The following is a 26,735-nucleotide window of genomic DNA, read 5'->3' on the forward strand; positions in this document are numbered from 1 at the left end:
ATGAAATTTTTATATGAAATAAAAAAAATTGTTTTCTCAAGCATCTCTATCTCTATTTATCTTTAGAGAGTACACATCGATCACGATCAATGATGTAATATTGATGTAATATTTTTCTTTCCTTTCTGATTCGACAGAGAAAGAGAGAGAGAGAAAAAGTATGAAGTTTTTTATAAATTATAGAACGATTACGTATGGATCGAATGATAGTTATATAATCGCACAATTTGTCAAGTCATATAAAATTGTTATAAGATTTTTTTGTGCTTTCGTTCCTAGAAGAAAATTACACAAATTACTGTTCTTAATTACACATTTGTTATGTCTACATATAAAACGAGATTAAACGAGATCTGAGAATCAGAAGAAAGATTATTTAATTGATTTTTATTATCTTTCGCTATTTCGATTATCAGTATCCTCTATTACTATATATTCATAATATTCAAAATATACTCATTCCCCTCCTTCACTTCATTCCCTCTATTCCTTTAAACAGTTTGATTCTCTCAGACTGCTCTAAAACGCTGAGAGAGGAGGAAGGAAAAAAGATGGAGAGAGGGGGGGAGAGGAAATGCGAAGAGAGAGAGAGAGAGAGAGAGAGAGAGAGGAGCTGGGAAGATTGTATGAATTCACATTGCATATCACGTGCATGCAACTGAGCGAGCGCGTTGCTCGCGACGCTCACGCCTCACGGCGCTATTACCGTCAGTCGTCGACGGTCGCTCAGCGAGTTGACACAGAGGCGGGTGCTCGCTCGCGATCGATCTCGCGTAACCTCGTGGTGCGTTTCGTCCATCGCGAGGTCCGAGGCCGACCGAGACCGGAATCCTGGCGTATTCGTGAAAGCGCTCTCCCTCCCTTTCTCCTATTTTCCTTTTCTCTTTTTCTCCCTTACCCTATCTGTTTTCTCGAGAGCGAGTCGACGATCCGGAGCCTTTGGTGTCCGGGTCGAACCTCCGAGAGACGAGGCCACGTCGATACGGCAACGATGCCGTTCCATTGACTGTCGTTCGATTTTCCAAGCCGAGTTGACGCGACGGACACAGGGAAAGAAAGAGCGAGATAGAGAGAAAGAGAGAGAGAGGGAAAGAGTACTTCTCTCTCTTAAATGCGTTTCATCGCGGCGCCGCCAATAATTGTGTGACATCACGCGGCGTGTTATACTTCGCTAACGTTATCATCGTCATCCGCGATAGTCATCGATCACAGTGAAAATGCCCGCGCGACTCAGCAAGTTTTCCATTGATGTGCCTTGCCAGGATTACGCTCATCCATGGACGAACTCGTGCGTCAGCGCGACCACTGGTCTCGGTTTGCACTCCCTCCAGGAATCCTTCAGGATATACACGACTGTTTACATCGTACGTGCGACGCGATCACGCACTCTTTCTTTTTTATTTCCTTTCTGTTTTCTTCCTTTTTCTTTCTTCCTCATCAAGATAATTAGACTTTGACTGCGTTCGCGGAGCGCGCTGTTATAGCTCATAATTCCATCTTTATTACTTATTAGATGTAAATTAAGAGACTAAGACGCGATAGCGTCTTAATAGAACGCGCCTTTCAAAACGCGAGCCTTGGTCGAATTATTCGAGAGACGAGTGTACGCGGATTCTGGGATGCGTTTTTCGTGCACTTTGATATCGCTCCCTTCGGAGCGGGGAACAAACGACCGCGCGTCTTTCAAAACAGGTGCATTGACGCTTCAACGGAGTACAGTTGCACTCAGCGTACGAATGACCCGCGATGGCGGGTTCGTTCGGTACACGTTGAGTGCGGATGTACCGTGCCCTAATGCACGCGGCAGCTGAGTGAGTGCAACCGCACTGCGTCGTGTGTCCTACGCGTTCTCGTCCGTACATATGTCCCGACGAATTTTTGACGAATATGCGAAATGTCAAGCGCGACAATTGCCCCGAGCTTCGACGAGCATTCACTGTCCATTTCTATCAAAACCTTCATCTTTTTCTAAATCCTACGGAGAGACAAAAAATTTTGTCTTCGATCAGGACAAATATATAAGAAGAGAATATTATAGTTTTTTTTTTTTTTTTAATTTTTCTGTTTTGATTAAATTGAGGCAAGTATTACTTACTGCTCACACAAGGCTGAAAATTTTTTATATGAAGATTATAATATTCTTGCTTATACGTGAGAAGTTTAGTTTTAATTTAAATTTAAAGTTAAAAAAAAAACAAGAAAAAAAAGAATGCTAACTGTAAGCTCGATGAAGTTCTATTTCTAACAATTAATTGTTAGAAAACGATTATACTATTAATATGAAAAGAACTTTAATTAGAATTAATAGATAATAGAAAAACAAATTAGATTAGAATGATAAATTGTAATTTGCTTTATCGTTGACTGAATTAATTATCTATTAAATTAGTTTGATTAAATTTATTTTAAATACTCAAAGTGTTACTTTCACATTTCATCTTTAATTTTTCATTCGCGAATTCGAGAATCGAGAATTCACTAAATGTTATGGCTTGAGATTGATATATATTTGCTTCTTTATCGCTTTAATTACATTATTTATTATTTTTTTTCATTCATCATGTTTACATAAAAACTTAAAAAAAAAATCATCAAAGAACATAAATTAAGTCTGTATAGAAATATTTTATTAATACATATGAATATTGAATATATTAATACATATTAATACATATGAATATGTAACTGAGTATTTTTAAAATTCGATTATACTCGGAATATAAAATCATATATGAATGTAATTCCGAAGTTTTTTGCATAATAATAATAATATTAATGTAGTATGATAAAGAAACTCATATTAAAACTTTGATCGGAACTTATTTCGCAATCGTATCTATTCTTTTTGAACTTCTTGCATGATTCATCTTTTCTCTTTTTTTTTTTTCAACGTGAAAAAAAGAGGAAGAATAAATCGTGTGTGCAAGAAGTTAAAAAGAATAGGTCTATTGACACACTACACAATCGTTTCATATATGTTTCAATGTCATCGTATTTATAATATACTTAAGTAGTACAAATTATAAATTATACATCACGTAAACGAGCAAAGAATAATATATAAAATATGGATATAAAAATGATTTTGGAATATTAATGCGATGTTATTCGCTTTTGTTCTATTATCAATTGACTGTTGAACTTTTACACTGTAATCGGACATTGCTTTTATAATTTACGATATAATGTTGCAATTCTGTGTAATTATTCATTTTCAAGATTCATTATATACATGCGAATAAATATAAATTAATGACACGTTATTATTCGCGTGAAACTAACTCTTAATTGTGATTTTTGTAAATTAATTTTTGTAGTTTTGTTGTTAAATAAAAAGCAAACGAAAAGACAAGGTAATGAAAAAAGAAACACATAAACATAACATAATTCAGATGAATCGAATATTTATAAACAATAATGATGATGAATAAGAATAAACGCTAATAAACTTAATATTCATAAAAATTTTTAATGCCAGTAATGATTTCCATCCCTCTTATTTCAGATTGCATTTTTAATGAGAAGAAAAGTACCAACGAAGGAAGACGTCAAGAAAACTGTATTGGGTATTCTCCAATCCACAGCATTCCTTTCATGGAGTGGTTTTTCTTACTCGTTGTTTATCTGTTTGTTAAGGCAAGAAGTGTTAAGTATATAGCTACGTTAGAATTTCCGGAGAAACTTGATTTAAAAATTTTATGCCTCTTTCAAGAACTGTGTATTGATCAGCATGAATATTAATACCGCTATGATATGCGTAGAAGATATCTATGTGAAAATCGTGTTTCAGGCGAATATTTGGACGTTTTTATATGCCGACTGTCTCGTTTCTTCCGTCCTTTTTATCTAGCCTATCTGCTATTGTGATAGAAAGAGCCTCTAGACGAACGTTATTGTGTCTCTACGTATCGAACATTGTAAGTAAATGTTGCAAAAATCGAATTGCTGATATACATCATTATGGTTTTCTTCCAGGCGACGGAAACGTTGTTCAGAATGGGCGTATGGCGTGGGTACTTTTCGCCCATTCCGAGAGGAGAAGTCTACATCTTTGCCGTAAGCGTAACTGTGTTACTGTACTTCTTTCGATCGAAAGCAAACAAGCAGGATCAGATATATAAGATATTTAGGTATTTGAATTTATGTGCTTGATTTCTCTGTATTATATATATATATATATATATATATACACGAATTTAATGTATAAATTTACAAAAATACAGGCTAATTATTGGACGATATGAAGAAACTGAATATCTGACGGGAAAAAACCCTCATTCTGAAACGTCACGAGGCGCCACGATTAGTAGCACAAAAAATGACAGAAATAATATACGTAGAAACTCCGCAAAACATAAATTTAATATTCTATGGAAGTCTTTTGAAGCATACAAATATATCATTAATAGCTTAAAAGCACAAAGTAAGGATGCCTCGTGTCCGCATCCTTACAGTTGCGCACATTACATTTTAGCGGTAAGACTAACACGATAAAGAGATAGAAATGTTCTAGAAAAATATTTTGTTTTTCAACATGACCTTTTTCTTTTCCACTCTAAAGGATAGCGCAAAAATCTTCAGTTATGGTGTCTGTGGACAAATAGCATTAAAATTAATCTTCCAATTTAAAAGATTACTTCAGAAACCAAGGTTACTAAAAACTACCATCTTTCAAAGGGAAAATATAAATCTGGCTATGTTTCTTGGAGGTTTTGGCGGTCTTTACAGAGTAATAATCTTATATTTGCTAAATATTGTAAAATTAATGAAAATATGGAATTATGGAATATCATTTGTGTGAGTAAATAAGTTTCAACATTTTTTTCTCTCTTCGTATACAGCTAGTGTCATGCATGTTAAGAAGAATTCTTCATAAAGATGCACATATTTACGCCATTCCTGCTGGACTTATTGCGAGCATAACGTTTACGGCATATCCCAATACTACTGTAGCTTTGTACTTCATGTGGAAAATGTTACAGGTATATTTTTTAATATTCTCAATATTCAGAGTCAATTATGATATAACATTGCTGGCCTCGTTTTAGCTATTATGGAATGACGCAGTAGAAAAGAAGAAAATACCTGAAATAAAGTGGTTTGCAATTTTATTGTATTGCTTTAGCACGGCACTTCTCTTTCATGCGGCTATACTAGAACCGCAAAATCTAAGACCATCCTATTGGAGATTCCTTTACAATATGTCCGGTGGAAGGTAAGCAATGAATCCAGCAAAACAAATTAAAGAATATATTTTGTTCTGACTTTATATGTGTGAATTCCAGAATAGCAGTAATGTCTCGATTACCCTTGAATACATTCGGTCTAGAAAGCAACAAAAATTTGCAAGAAGTGCTCAGAAAAACGAAAACCACAGATCAGCTTAGTTTTTCTTTTTGAAATGTCTACAAGTAAAAGCGACAATACGTACCTTAATGTCTTTTTATTCTCTTCATAAGAGCGTAATGTTTTAAAACCAAAGACAAAATGTGCGTTTACATGAATTGTATAAATTAAATTCTATACGATATGTAATGAAGGGAAGCAACAAAATGCACATCTTAGCGTAGCGAATTATCGGTGTTTTTCAATTTTCTTTCTTTTCTTCAACCTAATTCGAAAGCGATGGTGCTTGGATATGTTGTGATACTAAAAGAACTTAATACTTTTATACATAGATAGAACATATATATAGAACTTGTGTAACTTAATATATTTGATTGTTACGGTGTGATAATTATATGTCAGGGAAATAGATAAATATTATTTAAGTATGGATATGGTTATGCAATACGTTTATCCGTAAATATGTTCAAATAAATTAGTGAGATATTTTCATACTTTCTCTGCGATGTATACATCATGATTTTTTTCTATGTTTAATATATGGACTTTATATTCGCTGCTGATATAATATAAATTACGTTTCGAACGGATAGACACATGTAATGGATTTTATTAAATATATATAACTTATTTATTAAAAGAAAAATAATATGTAACATTTTATTACTATATTTGCATTATGTCTGATTTTTAGTTATCTCTAATGCTCTATTCATTATGATGTCTGCGATATCCTTGTTACGTTTTTTTTGTATTCTCTTTTTCTTTCGCAATATATTGTCCCACTTGATACGACTACACATTTTCAAGTTTTTACGATTTACCATGCCAGCGACTATTTGAGAATCCAAAACTGAAATCGGACTTCTCGATGGCTTCACTTCAAGTGGTTCTAAATATTTCAATGAGTTTATCTGCCACGGCAATAATCCAATAGGACATTCAATCCATTGGTAATTACCTAGAAATTAGATAAAATATATATCATTGGTCTTTCAATTATAATATATTGAAAAAAATTGTAAAAATATACCATGTGCAAATTTCCAATGTGGATTACGGATTGTTTGGTCTGCTAACATAGGTTTTTGTTCAATTGCACATTCCATTTTATGTATCTGTATTCCATGTTCTATTGGATCAAAATCTTCCACACTAAATACTTTATCGCAAAGGTCATTATCATCATTGTTCTTATTATTATCGTTTTCTTGGAATATGTAAATTTCAAGTAAATTTAATAATTTTTTTTTCGTTTGCACATTTATTTTTGGTGTAACCAATTTCAAAAGCGGTTGTATCAATCTTGCAGAAAATTCGTTCACATTTAATAAAAGTCTTGATAAGAAGTTTATGTCAAAAACAAAATGTGGTATGATACTCGATATATCTAACCATAAAACTTTCCGCAAATATGGATGATTAGAATGTATATGCTCCTTGAGATGCTGATTTAAAGTTTTTGTAGTTAATTTCATGCTCGACATCTGTGATTCGTACTCTATAGAATGAGAAATATCTTGAGCGAGATTCAATTGAACAAAACTATAGAAAATGGAACTTATCCATAAGGCAGCAAGATTTCTTCTTTCTTTACTTTCATATTCTTGATTCACGATATTGAGCAACTTAAACAGTAATGCTTCTAACATATTCTCTCTATGCAGTAAAAAGATGATATCTTTCCAAAATTGAAGCATTCTGAGAGGCAAAATTTTCTTTCTCATATTAATATTCTTTTTTCCTTTCTGCCGAAAAATTTGCAAGACATCTAAAGTTGATAGAAAAACCTTATTGTTACATAATGCGTTACAAATTACATCGCATTTTTTGCGTGTTGTACTCGAAGATTCATCTTCAGACAAATCCACTGATATCTTAGATAAAAGTAAAATCCGTGCAGTCTGCAAACTGTATTGTTTCTCAATTTTTATAGTTTTTTTATAAATGGATATATATTCGTTCTCCTCACTGTCCGAAGTCTTACTTTTATACTGAGACAACATATCTCGTAGATCTTGCAATATTTCTCTAAAAAGTGACATCAATAAATTAATTCAGTTAAAATCTTAAAATTAAAATCTTGGCAAAATAATTTGTTTAATCTGCAATGAAAATGAATGTACCGTAGTTGCGTTTCTGGTAAATCTGACACTAATTTAAAACCAGCATTGATATATAAACTAACAGCTGTCCAAAGTTCGATCATATCTAAGATTTGCGTTTCTTCAAATTCTTCCTTTTCTAAAGTATATGTTTCTTTCATGTAACATTTCTCCATCGCGCGTGCTTCAGGTGCCCAATATTCATCCTTTAAAAGATGTTTAAAAAAAATTTTGTAAAAATATACAAATGTAATATTTATGATCTATATTATATGTTCTGATTATATGATAAAGATTAACATACATGCAACCAGTGAAGTAATATATTAATCGCTATTCTTAATACTCCGATGGAAGGTAATTCATGTCCATGAGCAGCCTCATGTCTCAAGCTGACTATCCACTCTGGAATTTTCAATTGATTAGCAATCTTGAACAGGGATGTCTGTTTTGTGTGCCCTATGTTACAGAAGTGATTTAAGAATCTCATTATTATGGTTGAGTACATCAAACTCAAGTCGTTCTCGCAATACATTGGCAGTTCGCCACTGTCAATCTTGGATGTCCATTCCCGATCACGTAAGCATACTTGCAGAATTGACAAAGTACAATCTACACCTGCTGGTAGTTTTGGCATTCTAGAAATAATGATAATGTATATACATGTAATGCAAAAATTGTTTCGCCAAATCAAATGTGATATTGCATCACCTGGCTTTCCATGCTAGAAGCCTTTCATAGGCTTTTGTCTGTTCTTCCATGTTGTTAGAATAAATCTGCCTGTATACGTCGTGCCACTCCATCCTTGAAACAATAAATCGATTAATGCGATTTTAATTATTCCTTCATAAAAAAAGCTCCATTCGTCGAACGATACTTACGGAGAAAACCATGGTACCCGCTTCACATTGTCTTGCGTTCCAGGCAACGCCATGGGCACCTTTATCTGCGCCATGTGCTCCTCACACGTGAGGTTATTTCGATTCTGAAGGAGAAAATCAAAATTTTATTATAAATCTAGTTAAAACGTTATATTGGATAAATGCGTATCATTTGATGCAACAATATTGAAAATAAGATCCTGCAGACAAGGAGGAAATATTAGGAATAAAAATATTAAATTTTGAAAATGAAAACTCGAAATAAAGATTAAACATAATTCACAATGGACACAAATAAATGTAAAATATTATAAATGTTAAATTTACCTAGTAAGTCCAATTTTATTTTATAAATTGATGTTGAAGAGAGTAAACTTAACATTCACCAGCCGTGAGCGTTCTGACTGGCGCCAAAGACGGAAGCAAACTAGATAAATGACGATCGAAATGATAAAACAAATGCAAAGTGTAACCGCCGTTTCAAAAAATCACACAGTTATGGAACACGTCCACCTCACTCAGAGGTCCTAAGAGGACTGACGACTGGTCTCTATCTCTCTCTGCCTCTATCTTCTGTTCTTCTATTCCTAAATCCGTGATTGGCGATTAATACATAAGATTATGTATTGCCGAATTACTTCATAATGGCGAGGCAAATTACAACTGTTTTAATAGATCTTAGCGGAACATTGCATATTGATAACACGGTTATTCCGGGCGCTGTGCAAGCGTTAAACAGGTTAGTTTAGATTGTTTACTTTTTTTTTTTAGTATTTACCTTATTGTATAATCGTACTACAAATATTAAAAATGCATATTACGGAGTCACGCATGACGCACAATGTAATTTGTAAAAAAATGACGCGATTTAATTTTAAGTTACATAAAAATTTACATAATTTAACGTATAGCAAATCAACAAAGTTTGATTTAATTGATAATCTATTATTGTTTAATGACAGATTTTCATTTGCAAGATTAGTTTTATCTAAACAACTTTGTAAAATATTCCGAAGACAATAGTAAATCGGTAAAAGTATTTTATAAATTAATTAAACTAGAATTTAATGGAACAGTAAAGTTTTATAATTAGCTTTCAATGCTTTCAAGTAAATCCATGCTTTTTATAATAACAAATTTATATTTTCACGTTGCAGACTACGAAATGCAAATTTGTCAATTAAATTTGTCACCAACACCACCAAAGAATCAAGTAATTGCTTATATGAGCGTCTGACAAGACTTGGATTTAATTTGCAAAAAGAAGAGATTTTCAGTTCTTTAGCTGCAGCAAGAAAACTGATTATTTCCCGGCGATTGAAACCAATGCTATTAATTGACCCAGCAGCGCTGGAAGATTTTCAAGATCTAGTAACAGAAGACACACCTGATGCAGTGGTGATTGGTTTAGCACCAAGCAAATTCAATTATGATGAGCTAAACAAAGCATTTAGGTAATTTTTTATCTTTTTTCTTTTTCTATCTTTAAGCGTGACATGATATGAGCAATATTTTAGATTGCTTCTGAATGGTGCTTCTTTGATAGCTATTCATGAAGGACGATATTATAAGCAACCTGATGGTCTATCTTTAGGGCCAGGAGCATTTGTCAAAGGATTAGAATATTCTAGCAATGTAAAAGCAGAGGTTATCGGTAAACCAACTGTAGGATTTTTCAAAGCGGCTTTAGAAGAGATAGATCCAGCACAAGCTATAATGATTGGGGATGTAATAGTCCAATATTTTTTCTTCTTTTATGTATTATTATATTTTATGTGCTTACAAACATGACCTCTTTTGTAATTAGGATGTGAGAGATGACGTGGCTGGTGCACAGGCAGTTGGAATCAAAGGTATATTGGTACAAACTGGTAAATATAGAGCAGGAGATGAAAACACAATCATCCCAGGACCGGCAAAAGTATGCTCTTCTTTTGTAGACGCTGTTGAAAGTATTCTTGATGAGATTATTTAAAGATTTGTGGTTCAAACGAAATTACGAAGAATAAATAGTAATAGAATTCTTTATTCAAATATCGTTGCACAATGCAACTTCTTTTCTATATTAAATTATATTTCATATAAATACTGATTATTTTATAGTGTACATAGTCTGGAGTGTGAGATGCTCTATTATTGTAAAATAGATAATAAATACAAATAGAAATTAATGTCGATCCTTTCCTGATATGGGGCTTTATATGTCATTTTGCTTATTAATGTAAGATCCGATAGAGACCGAATGTCGATAGGAATGTATTACAAAGATAATCAGATAAATGCAAAAGTATTCAAGGATGATAGAAATATTGTATCACGTACACTCGTAGAAAACTGTAGAAAATGTGACTTTTTCATTTTAACATTGAAAAATTTAATAATTTTTCATGTTGGGACAGTAAAATGTATTTTATAAAGCAATATTTCCCCCTTTCTGTCTGTTTTTCTCTTTCTCTCTCTGACACAAGCATTCGATTTTTTATAGACGCAATATTAATCTATAATCTTAATTGTATTCTAAAAATTATAAATTTAATTTTTCACTACATATAGTCTTATACATAGTACTACATAGAACCTGCATTCAATAATGGAAACAGGTTCACAAGAAGGAAATGTCCTCTGTCAGAAATGGTATTGTGGTTCTGCAAGTTTAATTTTCAGTATAAAATTTGGCACCAAAATTTGCTATTTTTTTCTTTGGATTTTTTTCTTTTGTATAAGTTAAGATAAAATAAATATTTTAATTTTACACTAGTAATGTTCTCAACATTAATACTTTTTTATGCACAATTTTTCATGTTTTGAATAAAAGAATTAAGTTTATATGGAGCGAAATTATGTACATTTTGCTATGAAATAAATAATGATGAAAGTTTACATGATAATACAACTTTTTTTGTTTACGTATCATAAAAAGAAAATAATGTAATGATGTAATGATGATCCTTGTGATTATGGGCCGTTGAATATCAATACAAGCCATAATTGAAATGCCCTCTGTAACTTATGATCTATGATCAGGCACATCTTGATTACTCGCATTATGATAACAAACATGGCTTAAATGAATGTTGAAAAAAAAAAAAAAAATAAATAAAAACTGATCAATCTTGATACATGCGAGAAATCTATATAGAGAACATTAATATACAATTTCGGAGAACTATGCAATGAACTAAATATTGATTACAGTCACTAAAACATAAATTGTCATTATAAAAATAACAATTTTAAATTCAAGGCAATTACAATTTTCATTTTTTGCGTTATATTATATCGAGATGTTTAAAAAATAATTATATTTTCACATTATTAATCTAATTTACATTTGGTTCGAAAAATTATTCTGATTTGGTAATGATTTAAAAAAATATAAGTTCACTGCACAATTTCTTTTGAAACAATTAGTGTAAAGATAACAAATAAGGCATTCTTAACTAGGATGATACAGCTTCTGCTAGTCATGCATCCATATATTTTCACTCAATCAAGAACGTTTCTCTCTCTCTCTTTCTTTCTCTCGTCTTAACAATAATACTTAATTGAATAGAAAATAAACGATAGCAAACTACTCTTAATGTATATATATATATATATATATATATAAACTCTAATGTATATATATATATATATATATATATATACTCTTAATGTATATATATATATATATATATATATATAAAGCATATTAATTAGCATTACCAAACTAAGGTAAATAATAGATAAAATTACCTATATTATCTAATCAAAATGGCAAAATGATATTTACATTTATAAAAAAGTTTGTTCCCACAACTTTAATAACGCAAAAGATATTGTATCTCGCAGGCTATTAAAAACTAGAGTGTAATTTTTCTCCTGATAATTTAACTCTTCATGATAATAGCAAATATTGTTGACTCCGAATTGTTTACACAATAAGATCTGTTAAATTTTTATTTATATGTTCTACTATATTAATGGACATATTCACAGTCGTGTTTGTATATACATAATAATCTAGAAAAAATCGAATGTTAACTTAAAACAACTACATTATTTTTATTTATAAATCTTTTCAAAGATCAAATTCTGTTGAATACTGTTTATTCTTCTCGACAATTATATTATCAATAGTATTTATATATCTTATAAAATTAAAATTTTTGGTGTTAAGTATATATATATATATATATATCCCACACATTTATAGTCTATTATATATAGTTTGATCAGGACAGAATTTGACCTTATTACACTGCAGATGAATACATTCTCTTATTTCCTATGTGAACGATAGGAAATATTGAACTTCTAATTTGGCTATTCAAATATAATTTGATTAATGGTAAATTGACATATCTCTCTTTGTCCCTTCATACATATGTATGTATGTATGTATGTATATATATGTATGTATATATATATATATATATATATATATATATATATATATATATATACATACACACACACACACACACACACACACACACACACACACACACATACGTATACGCGCGCATACGCATGTATATACATATACACACATATCCTTTTTTCGCTTTCTAATATAACAAGGCAGGTGTGGAGTACATATTTTTTGCATGCATGTAACATAACACATTGTATAACTTTTCTTATACTTTCAATAAATATTCAATACTCTTATTATAATACTAAAAGAAGACATCTCATGTACTAATCATGAAATAGAGCTAAAATAAAATTAATAAAGGAAATTTGAGAAGCATTTGTAAGGATCACCTAGATCCATTAGACCAAACGAAACCAACAATTTTCTCGACCATGTGGTCTATCCCTTTGTTTCTTTCTTGCATTTGTGCCATGCACTCTTATCGATACTTTTGAAGTGGGAAGACTATATGGTTGACAACAAGCACTTTAAATTCTATATCCAGGTACAAAAAGCATGATATTTTCAAGCAGATTAATCAAGAGTATAATGCTCCATTGTATGAATTTGGCCGCAGGATGCAAGTGTATAAAAGTGAGCAATTTACATTAATACTTCCACACATTATTGCCTTATGAACTCTGCCTTATGTTCTAATATTCCAAATACGCTTCACTTTCTTTCTCTTCTGCTTCAACGTCACATGAAACATTCGTTAAATCCAGGTGATCATTTCCTAAAAAGAAAGTGGCACAAGGTACCATATTCTGAAAGTAGCCCATGTATCTTCCACTATTCTGAAATTAAGAACTTAAAGTTTTTAAATGGAATCTAAAAAAAAAAAAAAAAAAGAATAAAAGTATATGTGTATGGCATATTTTACCATGGTATAAAACCAGGCACACTGTAAAGGTTCACGATGCAATGTAGATAATCCTAACTATTTAACAGGGCGATAATGAAGTGTCAAATCTGCTGAACTTTTCCAGATGAAATGTCTAACCTAAGAAGTAGAGACATATAAAATAATTTCAAATATTTTCTCAAGGATTATGAGTAAAAACTTTACTCAACTCGATACATACTGTTCTCAAATCCATCGAAGGATCCAAGATTTGATCATTACACAAAAGTTCAACTTTTTCCTCAGCCAGCGAAGAATTATCAGCGTTGGAATCTGTATTTGTCCTGTCGCCTGCCGGAGATCCACTGGAGACTGTATTCCCACCACCAGCCACCGAACCCGAGTCGCTTCCTGCACCGAGCACTTTGTCGTAAACATGTTCGGCTACTTTACGCACTTGTATAAAATCATTTGCTATCAGTCGATCCCTTGAAGATAACGATGCATAAGATTTATTTAATTGTATCATTGTGCATTTCAAATATTTAAAGATGTGACACATACTTTTTCAAACTTTTTACACCCGAAGAAGCGTGTGGAAGAAGATAGAAAGGTATTTTAATGAATTGCGGGAGATTCTTATCTACGACAATATTCACTACCCATGGCGGTACAGTCTCGTTCAGTAAAACTCCTTCGGTTTCCCCTGCGGCGTCTCGAACTAATAGTCGATAGATGGTTCTACCTCCCACTTCACTAAAAAGTAAAACAATATGATAATCTAATCAGAAAACATTTAATATTCTTTGCATACCTGAAAATGACAGGTGTATGACTAGGTACTGAGAAGTACGGATTTCCTCCTCTTGTATGTATAGGACCGTTTCCATCATTGCCATTACCTTCATTTTCATCATCAGCATGTAACGGCCTCCACCAGTATTCAAGTAATGCTTGCAGCAGAAGATTGCCATAATTCACTAAAAAAAGCAAGAATATTAAATTCCGAATAAATCTGTTTTTTGTAACTGAACTAGTGTATGCTCATTGTAGTTAAAATGAAATAGATATATACTTGGCAAAAACGAGATAGAAAGTTTTAAAGCAGTTCAGTATAGCAATAAAAAACAAACTTCATGATATAAGTCATAAATATTATTATAAAGTAACTAATCACCTTTCTGGTCTACAGCATCATTTTCCGCTAGACCTGTTTCTTTGGCGGAAACCCAAGCGGAGAAACAGTCATTTTCATCTTGCCCTAAATGTATAGTTAACATCTAGAATAATGAAGAAGATTTAGAACTGATTTAACCCTTTAGAAAATATTATCAATAAAATTAATCAAGATTAATCAATAAAATGCATACCCCCGTTTTGAGATCGACGTTAAACCAGTTTGGAACGTACACCATTTTGTTTCTCGTTTTACATTCTTGCTCGAAATCAACTCTGCCTAAATCTTCTACTTTACATGCCTTTAATACATCATATAATGCAACGTTTTCTTCCGTATCCTTTGTCAAAACGTGTCTTTTGTCGTTTAATATATGATAATGTCTTATGGCAGGACCGCCTAGTATTTTTTGCGCAGGCTCGGTGTTCTTTAAAATGTTGCCTGACACATTACTCGCGGAATCGCAATAGTCTCCTATTCCTAACTCTTGCCAATCTTTTTGGCTTATTGGCTGAAATAACAGAAAATATTCTCCTTTGCAATTTACGTTTTCTTTGTGAAAATTTGTTATATCGCGTAAGATTTATTTACCCAGTTATTAATAGTCGATTCGCTAGTCGCAACCCAAATACTAGATTGATCTGGCGTCATAGCCATTTTCAATATAGGTGCTTTCTCCTCGCAGATAACAGTATACCTTTCTGTGTAGCTTAATTCTGTCATTACTACTCTTTTATCCCTACCTCCAGATATTACATGGCTAAAATTATCTGTTGCCTAAAACATCGCGTTTTAATGTAACCTGCATAATAATTAGATTAAAATAATTGCAATGTGTAATTACCAATAAAGCCCATACACCTTCTTTGTGAACTCTAAATGTTTGCACGCATCTCTGTTGGCCAAGTGACCACAATTTGATAGTTCCATCGGAACTCGCTGACAAGCACTGTGTACCATCCCTGTTTAGGACTAATGCTTTAATATTGTCCGTATGACCACGAAGTTTCATAAGTTTAGTACAGAATCGTGGATCCCACACTCGAAGCACCTTTTCTGTGCTGCCGCTTACGATAACCGTGCCAATCTGATTCATGGCGAGGCTGTATATAGAGTCCCTATTTCCGCTCAGAGACGACGCTGCAATACAATATTTTTAAATTTTAATTGCATACAAGAGATGCATATTTGTAGCATTTAAAAAATAGATTACATACTCGTAACTGTATTGTTACTTGCAGTAAGAGCAGTCAATGTATTAACATCCCACAGAAATATTGATTTGTCTAAACCCGCACTAGCAACTTGCTCTCTATCCTTAGCATAAGCTAATGCTTTGACATAATCTTTGTGCGTACGCAGTGTTGACATGCAAAAACCTTTATGTGCATTCCATACCTTGACAGTTGTATCGGAACTTGCTGATATAACTACAAATTTAATAACAATTAACTGAAGTTGATGCAGAAATTAGATATCAATAAAATATTATTAATAATAATATTATAAGATTTATTAAGTCAGATAAATAAAAATATGATTTAGAAATATGTACTTACGATTTTTGCCATTACAACATAAGACTATATCGTTAACCCAATCTGTATGATGTTCCATGGATTGAATATATGGTTCTTTCATGTTTCTGCAATTCCATATCCTTATGATACTGTCTCTGCCTGCAGAATATAGCCTATGTAGAACTGGATCATACTGCAAGGAATTAACACCAGCCCTGTGCTGCTTCTCTATCTCATCTCTTATAACCATAGATACCTTTATCAAACAATTAATAGCAAATTAATGCAATTCCTTCTCAACGTTTATAACTTCTAAATGCTACCAATGTTTAATAAATATAATCAAATGTTGATGCAAATATATCTCATATCAATTTTTATACATCACTACATTTAATATCTCAAAAGGCAGAAACAGCTATCGCTGTCAATCAATGTCAAAAAATCAAAACTATTCCATAATGATTCTTAGAATAAGAAACGAGTATCACATCATACATGCATAATTATAGAATAATTTCGTAAAAGAGCCAGAGATCTTCCACGAAGCATGATGCTCGTCAGGTCGGTTCAGCGCAAATCTAGAGTTCATCGATGATAGAATCACATGTTGTACCTGTACTTTTTTACGGGTACTCTGCCCGCCCGTTTTGTGAGCTGCCATTGCGCCCGGGACTGCTTCGTCCGGCGTCTCGACGGCGATCCCGATCGCGAAATAAAGGGGAGAAAAATGCGGTGAAGTTTGAAGAATTCAACGCGCAATGCACGACGGCGTACGCTGCACAGTTCAAGCTGCGACAATTCCACGTTGTGCACGGTCGTTGTTCTGCATTCGCGGCGTCATCGGCGTCATCACCGCTGTCGTCGTCGTCGTCGTCGTCGTCGTCTGCGTCGCCGATTTCACTGTTGGCGATCGTCGCGTGACATCGTCCTCCTTGTCGTCGTCGTCATTACATTATTATCGACGATACAGCATACGAGACAGGTGTCAGTGCATCACCGGGGGAAATTGTATCGCTCCTTTCAGCCGATCGTGGTTTTCAGACGATATTTTTCATGACGCTTGTGCGCACACCACGTTCGCAGTGATCGCTACTGCTGCTGTTGCTATTCTCGTGCCGCCGGTATCAATATGCCTCGGCATAGCAGTACGCACGCAGCGTTACATCACGGGGCTGCAACGAGCAATCGCACCGACCATCCGATTCCCATTCGTCGCGCGTGAGCACGACGGCACACGAAAAAAAAAAATGTAATTCCGACAGGAGGCGAATCGACCAATCGCAGCCAGGACGTTATCCCTAATAACGTCGCTGCTTTAAACCCCCACGGCCAAGATTGGTCAATTGGAATAAAGTTCTCTCTCTGAAAATATAATACAAATATAATACATTATGGGTTAATTGTTCAAAATTCTAACAATTCTGTGTGACCATGCGACTCTCGTAAGATCGTCGGTCTTTAATAAGTATTTTGTCGATAATTATACTACGGAACGAATTTTCCACCAAACTTTTCGATTGGCTGTTGGATGCAAATGATTGGTTGATTCGGTTGTACCATCTGCCTTATTCGATTCATCCGATTGGTTCATGAGTACAGATACGCCAATCGGCGCGTCCATTGCGAACGTTCATTGAGAGATACGCGGCTAACATCCGGTTGTGATATGTCGAATGGAGATATTAACGGTGCTGTAGTAGATCGGCGGGTCTCGCCATTTTCTTGGTCTGTAAACTGCCCGTCGTTACGCCTGTCGTCGTATCATCGCCGTTGTCGTTGCGTTGTTGGGCGTTGACTGTTGTAAAGCAATAGAGTGTCGGTGGTTTACGTATTACGAGTGCGATCTGCGACGCCGGGCACGGCGTCACCACGTCAAGCAACGATGAATCAGTCGCGAAATTTCACATCGCTATTGAATCCGAGCTATCTGCAAAACGCTCAACAGCAAAATGCCGCGAGCGCGAACTCGGCGGCGGCAGCGGCCGCGGCTGCGGCGGCGGCCGCTGCCGCGGTGAGTGCCGCGATCGCGAACGGCACCCAGGCGAATGCGAACACGGCGAATGCCGTAACGCCGAGTCGCAAACGGGAAGCGGAGGGTAAGCATCTCCTTTCTCTTTTCTGCTATACAAGGATTTCTAACGAATGGACTTTTTCCCGCTTCGAGACAATTTTCATGTCAGCGATTATTCGTTTATAGTGGTCTTATCTTTATTCTATAGATAACATGCAAGAAACATTTTCTATTCTAATAATAAAATTGAAAAAAAGAGAGAATAGATATCTCAGGTGAAATGTTCTTGCAAATTCATAATGAGAAATGTTTTATAAGATATAATTTTATGTTGCTTTAATGATATTTATGAATTTGTAATTTATTGGTAGAATTCTTTGTAGGCGATGGTAAACAGGAGAAAGAATCAAAAGAAGGAGAACGTAAGAAGAGGAAAAAGACTAGATGGAGTGGTAGCGAACATGACAAAACATTTATACCAGGGATGCCTACAGTACTACCGACAAATCTGACTCCTGAACAGGAGAAGGCTTATCTCTGTAAGTTTCTTTCTTTCATATAACTTTTATATCTCCTATAGTATGCTAGTACATATGGCTAGGGAATCAAGTTTCAAGTACTTTACTTCTGTACATAAGTTTCTGAGACCTAATTCATAAGAGTAGATGGCTATGAATGGTGTAAGTATGATATATATTTCAATAAAAATTCAAAATTCTTGGAGGTAAGCAGAATTTTTTAAGAATTGTGTAAACTCATCAAATTTGGCAAAAGGAATTGCCAATTTTGCTGAATATTTATGATCTGATTATTAGTATATTTTTAATGAATAAATTATTACAAATAAATGAACTATGCAATAAATTGTTATATATTATTTAGATACGTAATGATTTAGCAGAAATTTTCTTGTATATTCTACAATTTTTTCAAATATATTAATCTTTATATTTAATAAGTCTAATAAAGCGTTGCAAGCTTCTGACTTTGAAAATATTTGAGGTTTAAGTATATTTATAATATTACTTTTTCTGAGACATGTTTATTTTATAGAATGTATACGGCAAATTGGCAATATTTAACTGTTGGGGTTTCCGCCCCCTCTAACCCGTTGGTTTACAGTTCAGCTGCAGATTGAGGAAATCAGCAGGAAGCTACGCACTGGAGATCTTGGAATTCCACTTAACCCCGAGGAAAGGTTTGAAAGAAACTTACATACCAAAATGAACATTACATATCTACAATACCTATCTACTGAACATACAGCAGCCCATAATACAGGAGCCTTAAAGATATCTCTGTGGCTCAGGTTTACTTAGTGTGGGAATACCGATGTCCATTTGAAAACATTGGGCTTGATTAAAGGCCCTCATGCAACACAGAAGATGAATTTTGATAGTATTGGTTTGCCCTAATTAATCTTTTTTAATATTTGGTTTTTATTAAACACTGCTACAGTGTCATTACACTCTTAAATTTTTTAAATTAAAAAATAGGCATATTGCATAAGAGAATAAATCTTGATAAATCCAACATGTAATAGACTGTATCAGTCAAAAGTTAGTAGCAGTGTTTAAAGAGAACAGTGGGTATTCTAGTTTGTATATGTCTTAAATAGACATATTTTTGTGTGCACACGTAGAATAACTTTGAGGTGACCTGCCACAATCTGTTTTGAATAGTTAGATAAAAATTACTAGATGTTTTGCTGCTCTATATTTTGTTATGAATATTTACAGTTTTGTGTATAGGTCATCTTGAATGAAATTTTGTTTCTTTATTCAGGCTGCCGTGATTTGCACGGCACATTTTGAAATTGTTATATTAATGTCAATAGGAAGATTAATCGACTTGTCAATATTTGTTGCTAATTGCAATCCTAATGAGTAGATTTCAGGAAAATATCGGTTTATTGAAATTCTCATTCATATCGTAATGTTGTAACAAAGAATCTAACGTTACTTTCAGGTACAGGTCTTAAATAATAAATGCACATAATTTTTCTAATAAATTAATTTACTCCAATAGGTTTAACTTTTCCAATTTTAGCTGGAACCATTATTTTTATGTCGTTGTATTTTTTTTTGTTAATATATACATAGTAAGATATACCAATTGCAGTATAACTAATTCAAAAGATTATTTCTTAATAATCACAGGATCTGTCTTAGCAGCTGACATCATACCGATATCTGCCGTGCACAAACGCGCAGTCTTCCAGTGGTTGCCTACTATAGAATACTAAATATATAGCTATGCTATATTCGGCAGCGACACTTTTTCTATTCTTTATTTCGATGCCTCGGCACTGTTGGGAGATTCTATAATACACAATCCTTTGATAGTTTCTAAAAAGTACATAACTGATTACATAAGCAAACTGATACAGTCATGCAATTATTTTAATATCTATACGGTTGGATATATCTTAATATCAGCATCTATCTCTTATTTTTGAAACAAATTTATTGAATATCGTTTTTAAATATTTTCCTATAAATTATATAACTCCTAGTATTCAGACAAAATTTTTGATACAAAATTATATTCTTTCAAATGAATAAACTTAAAATATAAAATTAATAGTTTAGAATTTAAATTTGGCAAACAGTATTACATTTACAGAGATACTGAATAGAATCAATATTTTGAAAAGAAAGATCATATAACAATAATTTACTTATCAGTTTTTTAAAATCAAAATCTACATAATTATATATGCTTTAAATCAACGGTTCTTCCCCACTTATAATATTCATAACAGTCATAGTAAGGTCAGACTGCTTGTACGCTAGTACCATCTTGATGAAAATTTATATCTTGATATGGTATTATTCTTTTTATTTTTCAGATCTCCATCTCCAGAGCCTATTTACAGTAGTGATGGTAAACGGTTGAACACGAGAGAATATCGTACAAGACGTAAATTAGAGGAAGAACGTCATAATCTAATTCAGAAGATCCTCAAAATCAATCCAGAGTTTAAACCACCACCAGATTATAAGTGAGTTGTACAGATAGTATTAATTAATTTTTAACTTAATATATTTTTAATGCATATAACATTTTTATACCATGAATTCACTCGTTTATTTCTTAATACTTATATTTTCTCTTCTTAGACCACCAATAATACGAGTTCATGATAAAGTTATGATTCCCCAAGAAGAACATCCTGATATAAATTTCGTTGGTTTACTTATTGGACCGCGTGGAAATACTTTAAAATGTAAGCATTAAAAATTACATTACATTTCACAAATATTAATAAAATTATATAATGCATATTCAAAACTTCAATTTCTATATTAAATTTTTTAGCTATGGAAAAAGAAACTGGTGCAAAAATTATAATTCGTGGAAAAGGCTCTGTGAAGGAAGGGAAAGTTGGTAGGAAAGATGGACAACCATTACCAGGCGAGGATGAACCTTTGCATGCATACATCACTGCAAACAATTTAGATGCTGTGAAGAAAGCTGTGGAACGAGTATGTATTTCTGCAAATTTATTCTTTACAGTTTTTCATAATAATTGAAAACTATATATAAGCAATATAAAATATGTGGTATTGAAGAGAAGAGAGGAGGGGATATTGTATATATATATATATATAATTGATCTAAACGAAATGAGCAGTATAATATCAAAATTGGATTCATATAGATTCACGAGATTATTCGGCAAGGTGTTGAGGTACCAGAGGGTCAAAATGACTTGCGACGTAATCAATTACGCGAGTTGGCTTTATTAAACGGAACATTACGTGAAAATGATGGACCTCGCTGTACTAATTGTGGAGCTTCGGATCATAAATCTTGGCTGGTTTGTGAAAATTATATAACATTTTATCAAAAGGATTTTTCTTATTCATATAACTAATATAATTGTTAATGGAATTTTAGTGTCCTGATAAACCAAATGTGACGAACAATATAGTGTGTTCAAGTTGTGGTGGTGCGGGACATATTGCTCGCGATTGTAGATCAAAAAGACCTGGTCAAGGAGGTCCAGCAGCTGCTGGAATGGGAGGAATGGGTCAAGCTGGAGACAAAGCCAAAATAGATGAGGAATATATGTCTCTTATGGCAGAATTAGGAGAAGGCCCGCCACCAGATAGATCAAAGACAGGACAAAATAGACAAACTCCCAATCCCAATTATCCCGGACTTTTTGACAGGTAATCAATCTTTTCCTTTTTAATCTTTTTTTTCTCAATGTTAGGATAATCTTTTGATTCATTTCATTCATTTTTTTTTTTAGACAACAACCACCTCGCGCGCTTATGGCCGCACCGGCGCATCCACCACCACAGATGATGCAGGGTAATCCGATGATGCCACCGCCAGGCATGGCACCTCCACCATGGAGTCAAGGAGGCGAAGGGATGAATAACATGAACATGCAATGGCAGCCGCCAGTGAGCATGCCGCCTCCGCCAGGCGTGATGCAACCGCCACCACCTCCACCCGGCTCTAATACGCAACCCAATATCCCACCATTAATGCCGTGGATGGCTGGTAACAATCAACCACCACCACCAGGTCAAATGCCACCTACACAAATTCCTCCACCTGGAATAGGCATACCACCATGGCAACAAGGACAGCAAGGACCGATGCGACCACCTCCACCAGGTACAGCACCGCCTCCAGGATTTCCTGGTGGATGGCAACCACAACAAATGGGCGGGTGGCCACCGGCTGCTCCGGTTCCACCACCGCCTCAGCAGCAGACTCCTGCCCCACCCGGGATTGATCTGAACACGCTGCCGACATTACTAGCACAACCACCGCCACCACCACCACCTACTAGTTAGTCTTAATTACATAACGAATGACTTCCGATCTATGTAATAATGAGACGATATCGTTGAGATAAAAGAAAGTTTCTTAAGAAAAAGAGGGAAGATGAGAGATAGAAGGTAGAAGTTGAAAGAAACATGTCTCAGTAGGAAGTTAAAAAATGAAGATAGATGAGAAACTAGGAACGATGTAATTATATCGTAATTTTAGTTTTAATAATCAATTTTTTTTTCATTGTATAATCTTATCTCTGAAAAAATTTATTATTATTAAGAAAACTTTACATATAAAATAGACACATTGCTCCAAAAAGACATTATCTTCATTAAAGAAACATTACCTAGTTACTGATTCTTTTAATTTAAAATAAATTAAAAAATTACTTTAAATTTCGTATTATGTACATCATATCACATCATAGATGATTATGACGCACAAGTCCTCCCATAAGAGCACAAGTACACCGATCTACATTTTTTTTTTTTTTTTTTTTTTTTTTTTTTTTTTTTTTTTTTTTTTTTTTTTTTTACTTTATTCTATTTCCGAACGTCGCTTCCGAGATCGAATCTATCAATGTTGAAGAATTGTAATATAGGTAAAAACATTTGTTCATATTTTATTTATATATATGTATAAGTAATGCTCTAAAAGTACTATATACATCTACTATAATTCATAACTTTTAAGTAATATAAATCGGTAATATTCTTTTTCATAAAAATGAAATGAAAGGCGATAATTTCTATAGTATTCATGTAACATTGTATACCAATTATTTGTGAATCTGATAAAAGCTTCATACATTCTGAATCTTCTGAAAAGAAATTCATAATTAGATCGAGAATATCAAGGGGATCAATCATGCGTAGCGAATATCCATAGACGAACAATACAAACTCATTAATGACTTTAGATTTAGTTCACTGAATTATTACATCTATGTTTGTGTAACTTTCAGTTATAATTACCTGGATTTTATACATGTTATTAAGCAATCATAATTACATTATATGAATGAATTTGTGTACACTAGCAGCGAAAAAAAAATTTGTGCTGCTAAAGTAATGTATTTGATTTGGCAAATAAAAATATCGTGAATTTAAATTTCGCGAGTGCTTTTTCGCAGATTTGATGGATCATATATTTGTTATAATGAAAACAGCACATTCGAAATTGCAACGTTCAAGACGCAATAATTTTTATATATATATATATATATATATATATATATAAATCCGCGAAAAATTTCAAATTGCGTACATTACTTTACGACGCGTTGGTATTTTACACATGTTGAATTGTCCTATGTAATAAATTATAGATAAATACGCCAGGTTGCTTGGTATGTATTCTAATTATACATAATAAACATGTAATGAAACGGAATACTCCCGTTCGTGTGCTGAATTTTGAAATAACAGGTCTCAATAGGGACGTGTTCTGTAATAGGAATTTAATAAATATTCTAGAAGCTTTTCATATAATAATGGATATTATATTACAATATTATCTACAGATGATTTTGCATCAGTATAACACGGGTGTGTGTTACATATATATATATATATATATATATATATATATATTACAAGTGCTTTTAATGACTATCAATCTTTTTCTTTTCCTCTGGATAGGTTTCGAAGTACCACTTTATATATTCGTCTTTCATCTGTTCACGACGTGCAAAGTATTTAGGATATCTGGCCTTCTCTAAGGGATGCCAGTAATCCAAGACCCAATCTGAGATTTGACACTCTCGGTTGTATGCCCCTCCTGTAGCTGAATTGGCGAACGTTATCGGTTGAGGATGTATCTTAGAGAAAAGCTCTTTTTCTCCTTCATCCAACAGATACTTTGCATGACGCATATCCTTTATGTCCTTGTTCTTGTCGAAGCGCTCTCTCAATAAAGCAATTTCATACCTATAAAAGAGCGTAACCAAAATATAATTATCAACTTCGTTATGTTTAGATATTAAGCTGATTCAGGCTTTAGAATTTTCTATGAGTTACAATCATTCTTTGTGAATAAATTAAATTCTTTTGTTTTAATTACATGTTGACTACAGTCCATTCTGTATTAAAAATAATTTAAAGCCTCCTTTGAATTAAATTATTTGAACAAAGAATTTTATTGACTGAAATTAAAATATGGTTCAAAACATTTGTAGCATTAAGCTTTTATATTATATATAGTATTTCTATATATAGTATTTCTATTTCTTTCCTTAAAAACTGACACTATTTTATTTTTTATACGCGAGCACAGTTAAAAGGGAACAATATTGATCAGTAACTTTTAATTCCAAGGTGCTTTTACTCCGATTATTTTAATTGACTTATGTCTATTTCTATCAATGTGAAATAATTTTAATTTTAGTTTAATTTATCTTTTATCTTTTTCTAATTCTTCAGATTAAAAAGAGATTAAGAATAAATTAAAACTCTTGTTCACTACTATCTCAAATTGTAATGTCAGAAGTGAGAAAACACAAAAATTCTTGCAAAATATATTTAAACAGAAAATTTTAATAAAACAAAATTTGCAATTAATAGAACAGATTTATAAATTATATTGAAAGCTATTTTTGTGATTACACTCACATGAAGGGGAGAAAGAGGCAAAGAGAAAGAGAGGGAATGAATGCCAAATTGTTCGGTGTCGATTCAAGTCACCTTTGGCGACGTACCTTCGATCGTGCGTATGATGATACCAGTCCTCTATGCAACGCACAGCTCGTTTATACAGTCTACATACTTTCTGTTGATGCGATATAAGCTCAGAGGGAAGATGTGCCATCGTTTTCGCATGCAAACCGTATTCCTCTCCACCAAAAAATCAACTCTCACGATAAGCGTGTATGTACTATAGAATTACGAATCTGAGATTACAAATTCCTATTGCTTTTCGATTACTAGCGTCATGCAGCGCCATCACGTTTTTAGGGTGCTACTACACTTGTCATATAATGAATTTATCGGACATAACGATTGACTGCTGGTAAGTATTCAAATAATTTTAAAAGTTAAATTCTTTTTCGGAGTCACTGAGCATGTCATCAAAATTTATGCAAAATAATGAAATTTGAATAATCGCTTTTCGGTCATTTTTTATTTATTTTGACGCTGAAAATGAATATCGAACATCAGTATGAAAAGACACTCACTAATTTTTTTGTGTTATATGTACTAAAGTTGAGTAGTAATAAATTTTATTACTACCCAACGACAATTCTATACGACAAGACAGTGAAGAGAATTGTGCACTCATTAAAAATTGTGGTTCCTGCAAGAACATTAATATTTCATCTATCAACAAATTTTTTGAATGTATTGTAAAAAATGTTATTAATTCTACAATCAATAAGAGTCTTACCATTTTCGATTAATTTAAGTCGATTAAATTTAAAAGTTGTCAACTGTAAAACTTAAAGTCATTGCACGTGAAAAAATGTTAGCGTAGTTATAAAGTCGTAAGCAAATTGACCAACCGGAGTTCACCTATTCTCCTCGGGTCCAAAATAATCGATTGTGATTGGTCAATTTGTTTATTTCATTGTCTTTTACTTCTCTATCTTTTCACGAGGGACCCGAGGAGAATAGATGAACTCCGGTTGGTCAATTTGCTTACGGCTTTATAACTACGA

At 33.2% G+C, this 26,735-nt stretch overlaps 6 protein-coding genes across 8 annotated transcripts; 3 read left to right on the forward strand and 3 right to left on the reverse strand.

The window, feature by feature from the left end:
• The first annotated feature begins 693 nt into the window (after window positions 1–693).
• On the forward strand, window positions 694–5,995 carry LOC105431834 (transmembrane protein 135). Its single transcript, XM_089074788.1, has 9 exons — window positions 694–1,364; window positions 3,506–3,636; window positions 3,791–3,917; window positions 3,976–4,130; window positions 4,224–4,476; window positions 4,562–4,729; window positions 4,842–4,982; window positions 5,049–5,215; window positions 5,286–5,995. Exons 1-9 carry the CDS (start codon window positions 1,218–1,220, stop codon window positions 5,398–5,400), a joined length of 1,404 nt encoding a protein of 467 aa, XP_088930914.1. The 5' UTR covers window positions 694–1,217; the 3' UTR covers window positions 5,401–5,995.
• Window positions 5,935–8,982, reverse strand: LOC105431779 (uncharacterized). Of its 2 annotated transcripts, none has more exons than XM_089074787.1 (7): window positions 8,846–8,982; window positions 8,333–8,436; window positions 8,163–8,255; window positions 7,756–8,089; window positions 7,473–7,657; window positions 6,380–7,377; window positions 5,935–6,307 (listed from the first exon to the last, which is right to left on the reverse strand). In XM_089074787.1, the coding sequence occupies exons 2-7, from the start codon at window positions 8,404–8,406 to the stop codon at window positions 6,024–6,026; spliced, it is 1,968 nt and encodes a 655-aa protein (XP_088930913.1). In that variant the 5' UTR covers window positions 8,407–8,436; window positions 8,846–8,982; the 3' UTR covers window positions 5,935–6,023. The 2 variants fall into 2 exon arrangements, with proteins under 2 accessions (XP_088930913.1, XP_011644511.2); XM_011646209.3 differs by lacking the exon at window positions 8,846–8,982 and adding an exon at window positions 8,660–8,801.
• Window positions 8,930–11,435, forward strand: LOC105431778 (haloacid dehalogenase-like hydrolase domain-containing protein 2). Its single transcript, XM_011646208.3, has 4 exons — window positions 8,930–9,071; window positions 9,490–9,786; window positions 9,850–10,060; window positions 10,140–11,435. Exons 1-4 carry the CDS (start codon window positions 8,977–8,979, stop codon window positions 10,305–10,307), a joined length of 771 nt encoding a protein of 256 aa, XP_011644510.2. The 5' UTR covers window positions 8,930–8,976; the 3' UTR covers window positions 10,308–11,435.
• On the reverse strand, window positions 10,339–17,498 carry LOC105431782 (WD repeat-containing protein 48). The gene is made up of 12 exons (XM_011646213.2): window positions 16,889–17,498; window positions 16,312–16,528; window positions 15,970–16,182; window positions 15,597–15,892; window positions 15,344–15,529; window positions 14,946–15,263; window positions 14,753–14,855; window positions 14,390–14,555; window positions 14,140–14,331; window positions 13,817–14,063; window positions 13,615–13,734; window positions 10,339–13,528 (listed from the first exon to the last, which is right to left on the reverse strand). Exons 1-11 carry the CDS (start codon window positions 16,934–16,936, stop codon window positions 13,672–13,674), a joined length of 2,049 nt encoding a protein of 682 aa, XP_011644515.1. The 5' UTR covers window positions 16,937–17,498; the 3' UTR covers window positions 10,339–13,528; window positions 13,615–13,671.
• Window positions 17,499–17,930: 432 nt separating this feature from the next.
• On the forward strand, window positions 17,931–24,193 carry SF1 (splicing factor 1). Of its 2 annotated transcripts, none has more exons than XM_089075302.1 (9): window positions 17,931–18,371; window positions 18,658–18,825; window positions 19,409–19,484; window positions 21,138–21,290; window positions 21,409–21,515; window positions 21,608–21,774; window positions 21,951–22,109; window positions 22,190–22,464; window positions 22,548–24,193. In XM_089075302.1, the coding sequence occupies exons 1-9, from the start codon at window positions 18,158–18,160 to the stop codon at window positions 23,101–23,103; spliced, it is 1,875 nt and encodes a 624-aa protein (XP_088931428.1). In that variant the 5' UTR covers window positions 17,931–18,157; the 3' UTR covers window positions 23,104–24,193. The 2 variants fall into 2 exon arrangements, with proteins under 2 accessions (XP_088931428.1, XP_011644516.1); XM_011646214.3 differs by having other exon boundaries at window positions 17,932–18,371; window positions 18,670–18,825.
• Window positions 24,194–24,562: 369 nt separating this feature from the next.
• ND-B22 (NADH dehydrogenase (ubiquinone) B22 subunit) lies at window positions 24,563–26,013 on the reverse strand. Its single transcript, XM_011646215.3, has 2 exons — window positions 25,779–26,013; window positions 24,563–25,011 (listed from the first exon to the last, which is right to left on the reverse strand). Exons 1-2 carry the CDS (start codon window positions 25,886–25,888, stop codon window positions 24,687–24,689), a joined length of 435 nt encoding a protein of 144 aa, XP_011644517.2. The 5' UTR covers window positions 25,889–26,013; the 3' UTR covers window positions 24,563–24,686.
• Window positions 26,014–26,735: the final 722 nt, after the last annotated feature.

The sequence above is a fragment of the Pogonomyrmex barbatus genome, unplaced genomic scaffold (genome assembly GCF_055798465.1).
Source record: "Pogonomyrmex barbatus isolate J1 unplaced genomic scaffold, ASM5579846v1 scaffold18, whole genome shotgun sequence".
Taxonomy (NCBI): Eukaryota; Metazoa; Arthropoda; class Insecta; order Hymenoptera; family Formicidae; genus Pogonomyrmex; species Pogonomyrmex barbatus.

Excerpts from the sequence above, each read along its gene's own strand:
- LOC105431834 (XM_089074788.1), top strand. The coding sequence starts at position 1,218 with ATGCCCGCGCGACTCAGCAAGTTTTCCATTGATGTGCCTTGCCAGGAT. Across the intron at positions 4,730-4,841 it reads GTTTTGGCGGTCTTTACAGA|CTAGTGTCATGCATGTTAAG; the intron begins GTAATAATCTTA and ends CTTCGTATACAG. Across the intron at positions 5,216-5,285 it reads TACAATATGTCCGGTGGAAG|AATAGCAGTAATGTCTCGAT; the intron begins GTAAGCAATGAA and ends TGTGAATTCCAG.
- LOC105431779 (XM_089074787.1), bottom strand. The coding sequence starts at position 8,406 with ATGGCGCAGATAAAGGTGCCCATGGCGTTGCCTGGAACGCAAGACAAT. Across the intron at positions 7,378-7,472 it reads TTACCAGAAACGCAACTACG|AGAAATATTGCAAGATCTAC; the intron begins GTACATTCATTT and ends GTCACTTTTTAG. Across the intron at positions 6,308-6,379 it reads ACATTGGAAATTTGCACATG|GTAATTACCAATGGATTGAA; the intron begins GTATATTTTTAC and ends TCTAATTTCTAG.
- LOC105431778 (XM_011646208.3), top strand. The coding sequence starts at position 8,977 with ATGGCGAGGCAAATTACAACTGTTTTAATAGATCTTAGCGGAACATTG. Across the intron at positions 9,072-9,489 it reads GCTGTGCAAGCGTTAAACAG|ACTACGAAATGCAAATTTGT; the intron begins GTTAGTTTAGAT and ends TTCACGTTGCAG. Across the intron at positions 9,787-9,849 it reads GAGCTAAACAAAGCATTTAG|ATTGCTTCTGAATGGTGCTT; the intron begins GTAATTTTTTAT and ends GCAATATTTTAG.
- LOC105431782 (XM_011646213.2), bottom strand. The coding sequence starts at position 16,936 with ATGGCAGCTCACAAAACGGGCGGGCAGAGTACCCGTAAAAAAGTACAG. Across the intron at positions 15,893-15,969 it reads AAGTAACAATACAGTTACGA|CGTCGTCTCTGAGCGGAAAT; the intron begins GTATGTAATCTA and ends ATTGTATTGCAG. Across the intron at positions 13,735-13,816 it reads CTTCGATGGATTTGAGAACA|GTTAGACATTTCATCTGGAA; the intron begins GTATGTATCGAG and ends TCTACTTCTTAG.
- SF1 (XM_089075302.1), top strand. The coding sequence starts at position 18,158 with ATGAATCAGTCGCGAAATTTCACATCGCTATTGAATCCGAGCTATCTG. Across the intron at positions 18,372-18,657 it reads TCGCAAACGGGAAGCGGAGG|AATTCTTTGTAGGCGATGGT; the intron begins GTAAGCATCTCC and ends ATTTATTGGTAG. Across the intron at positions 22,110-22,189 it reads CGGATCATAAATCTTGGCTG|TGTCCTGATAAACCAAATGT; the intron begins GTTTGTGAAAAT and ends ATGGAATTTTAG.
- ND-B22 (XM_011646215.3), bottom strand. The coding sequence starts at position 25,888 with ATGGCACATCTTCCCTCTGAGCTTATATCGCATCAACAGAAAGTATGT. Across the intron at positions 25,012-25,778 it reads CATCATACGCACGATCGAAG|GTATGAAATTGCTTTATTGA; the intron begins GTACGTCGCCAA and ends GCTCTTTTATAG.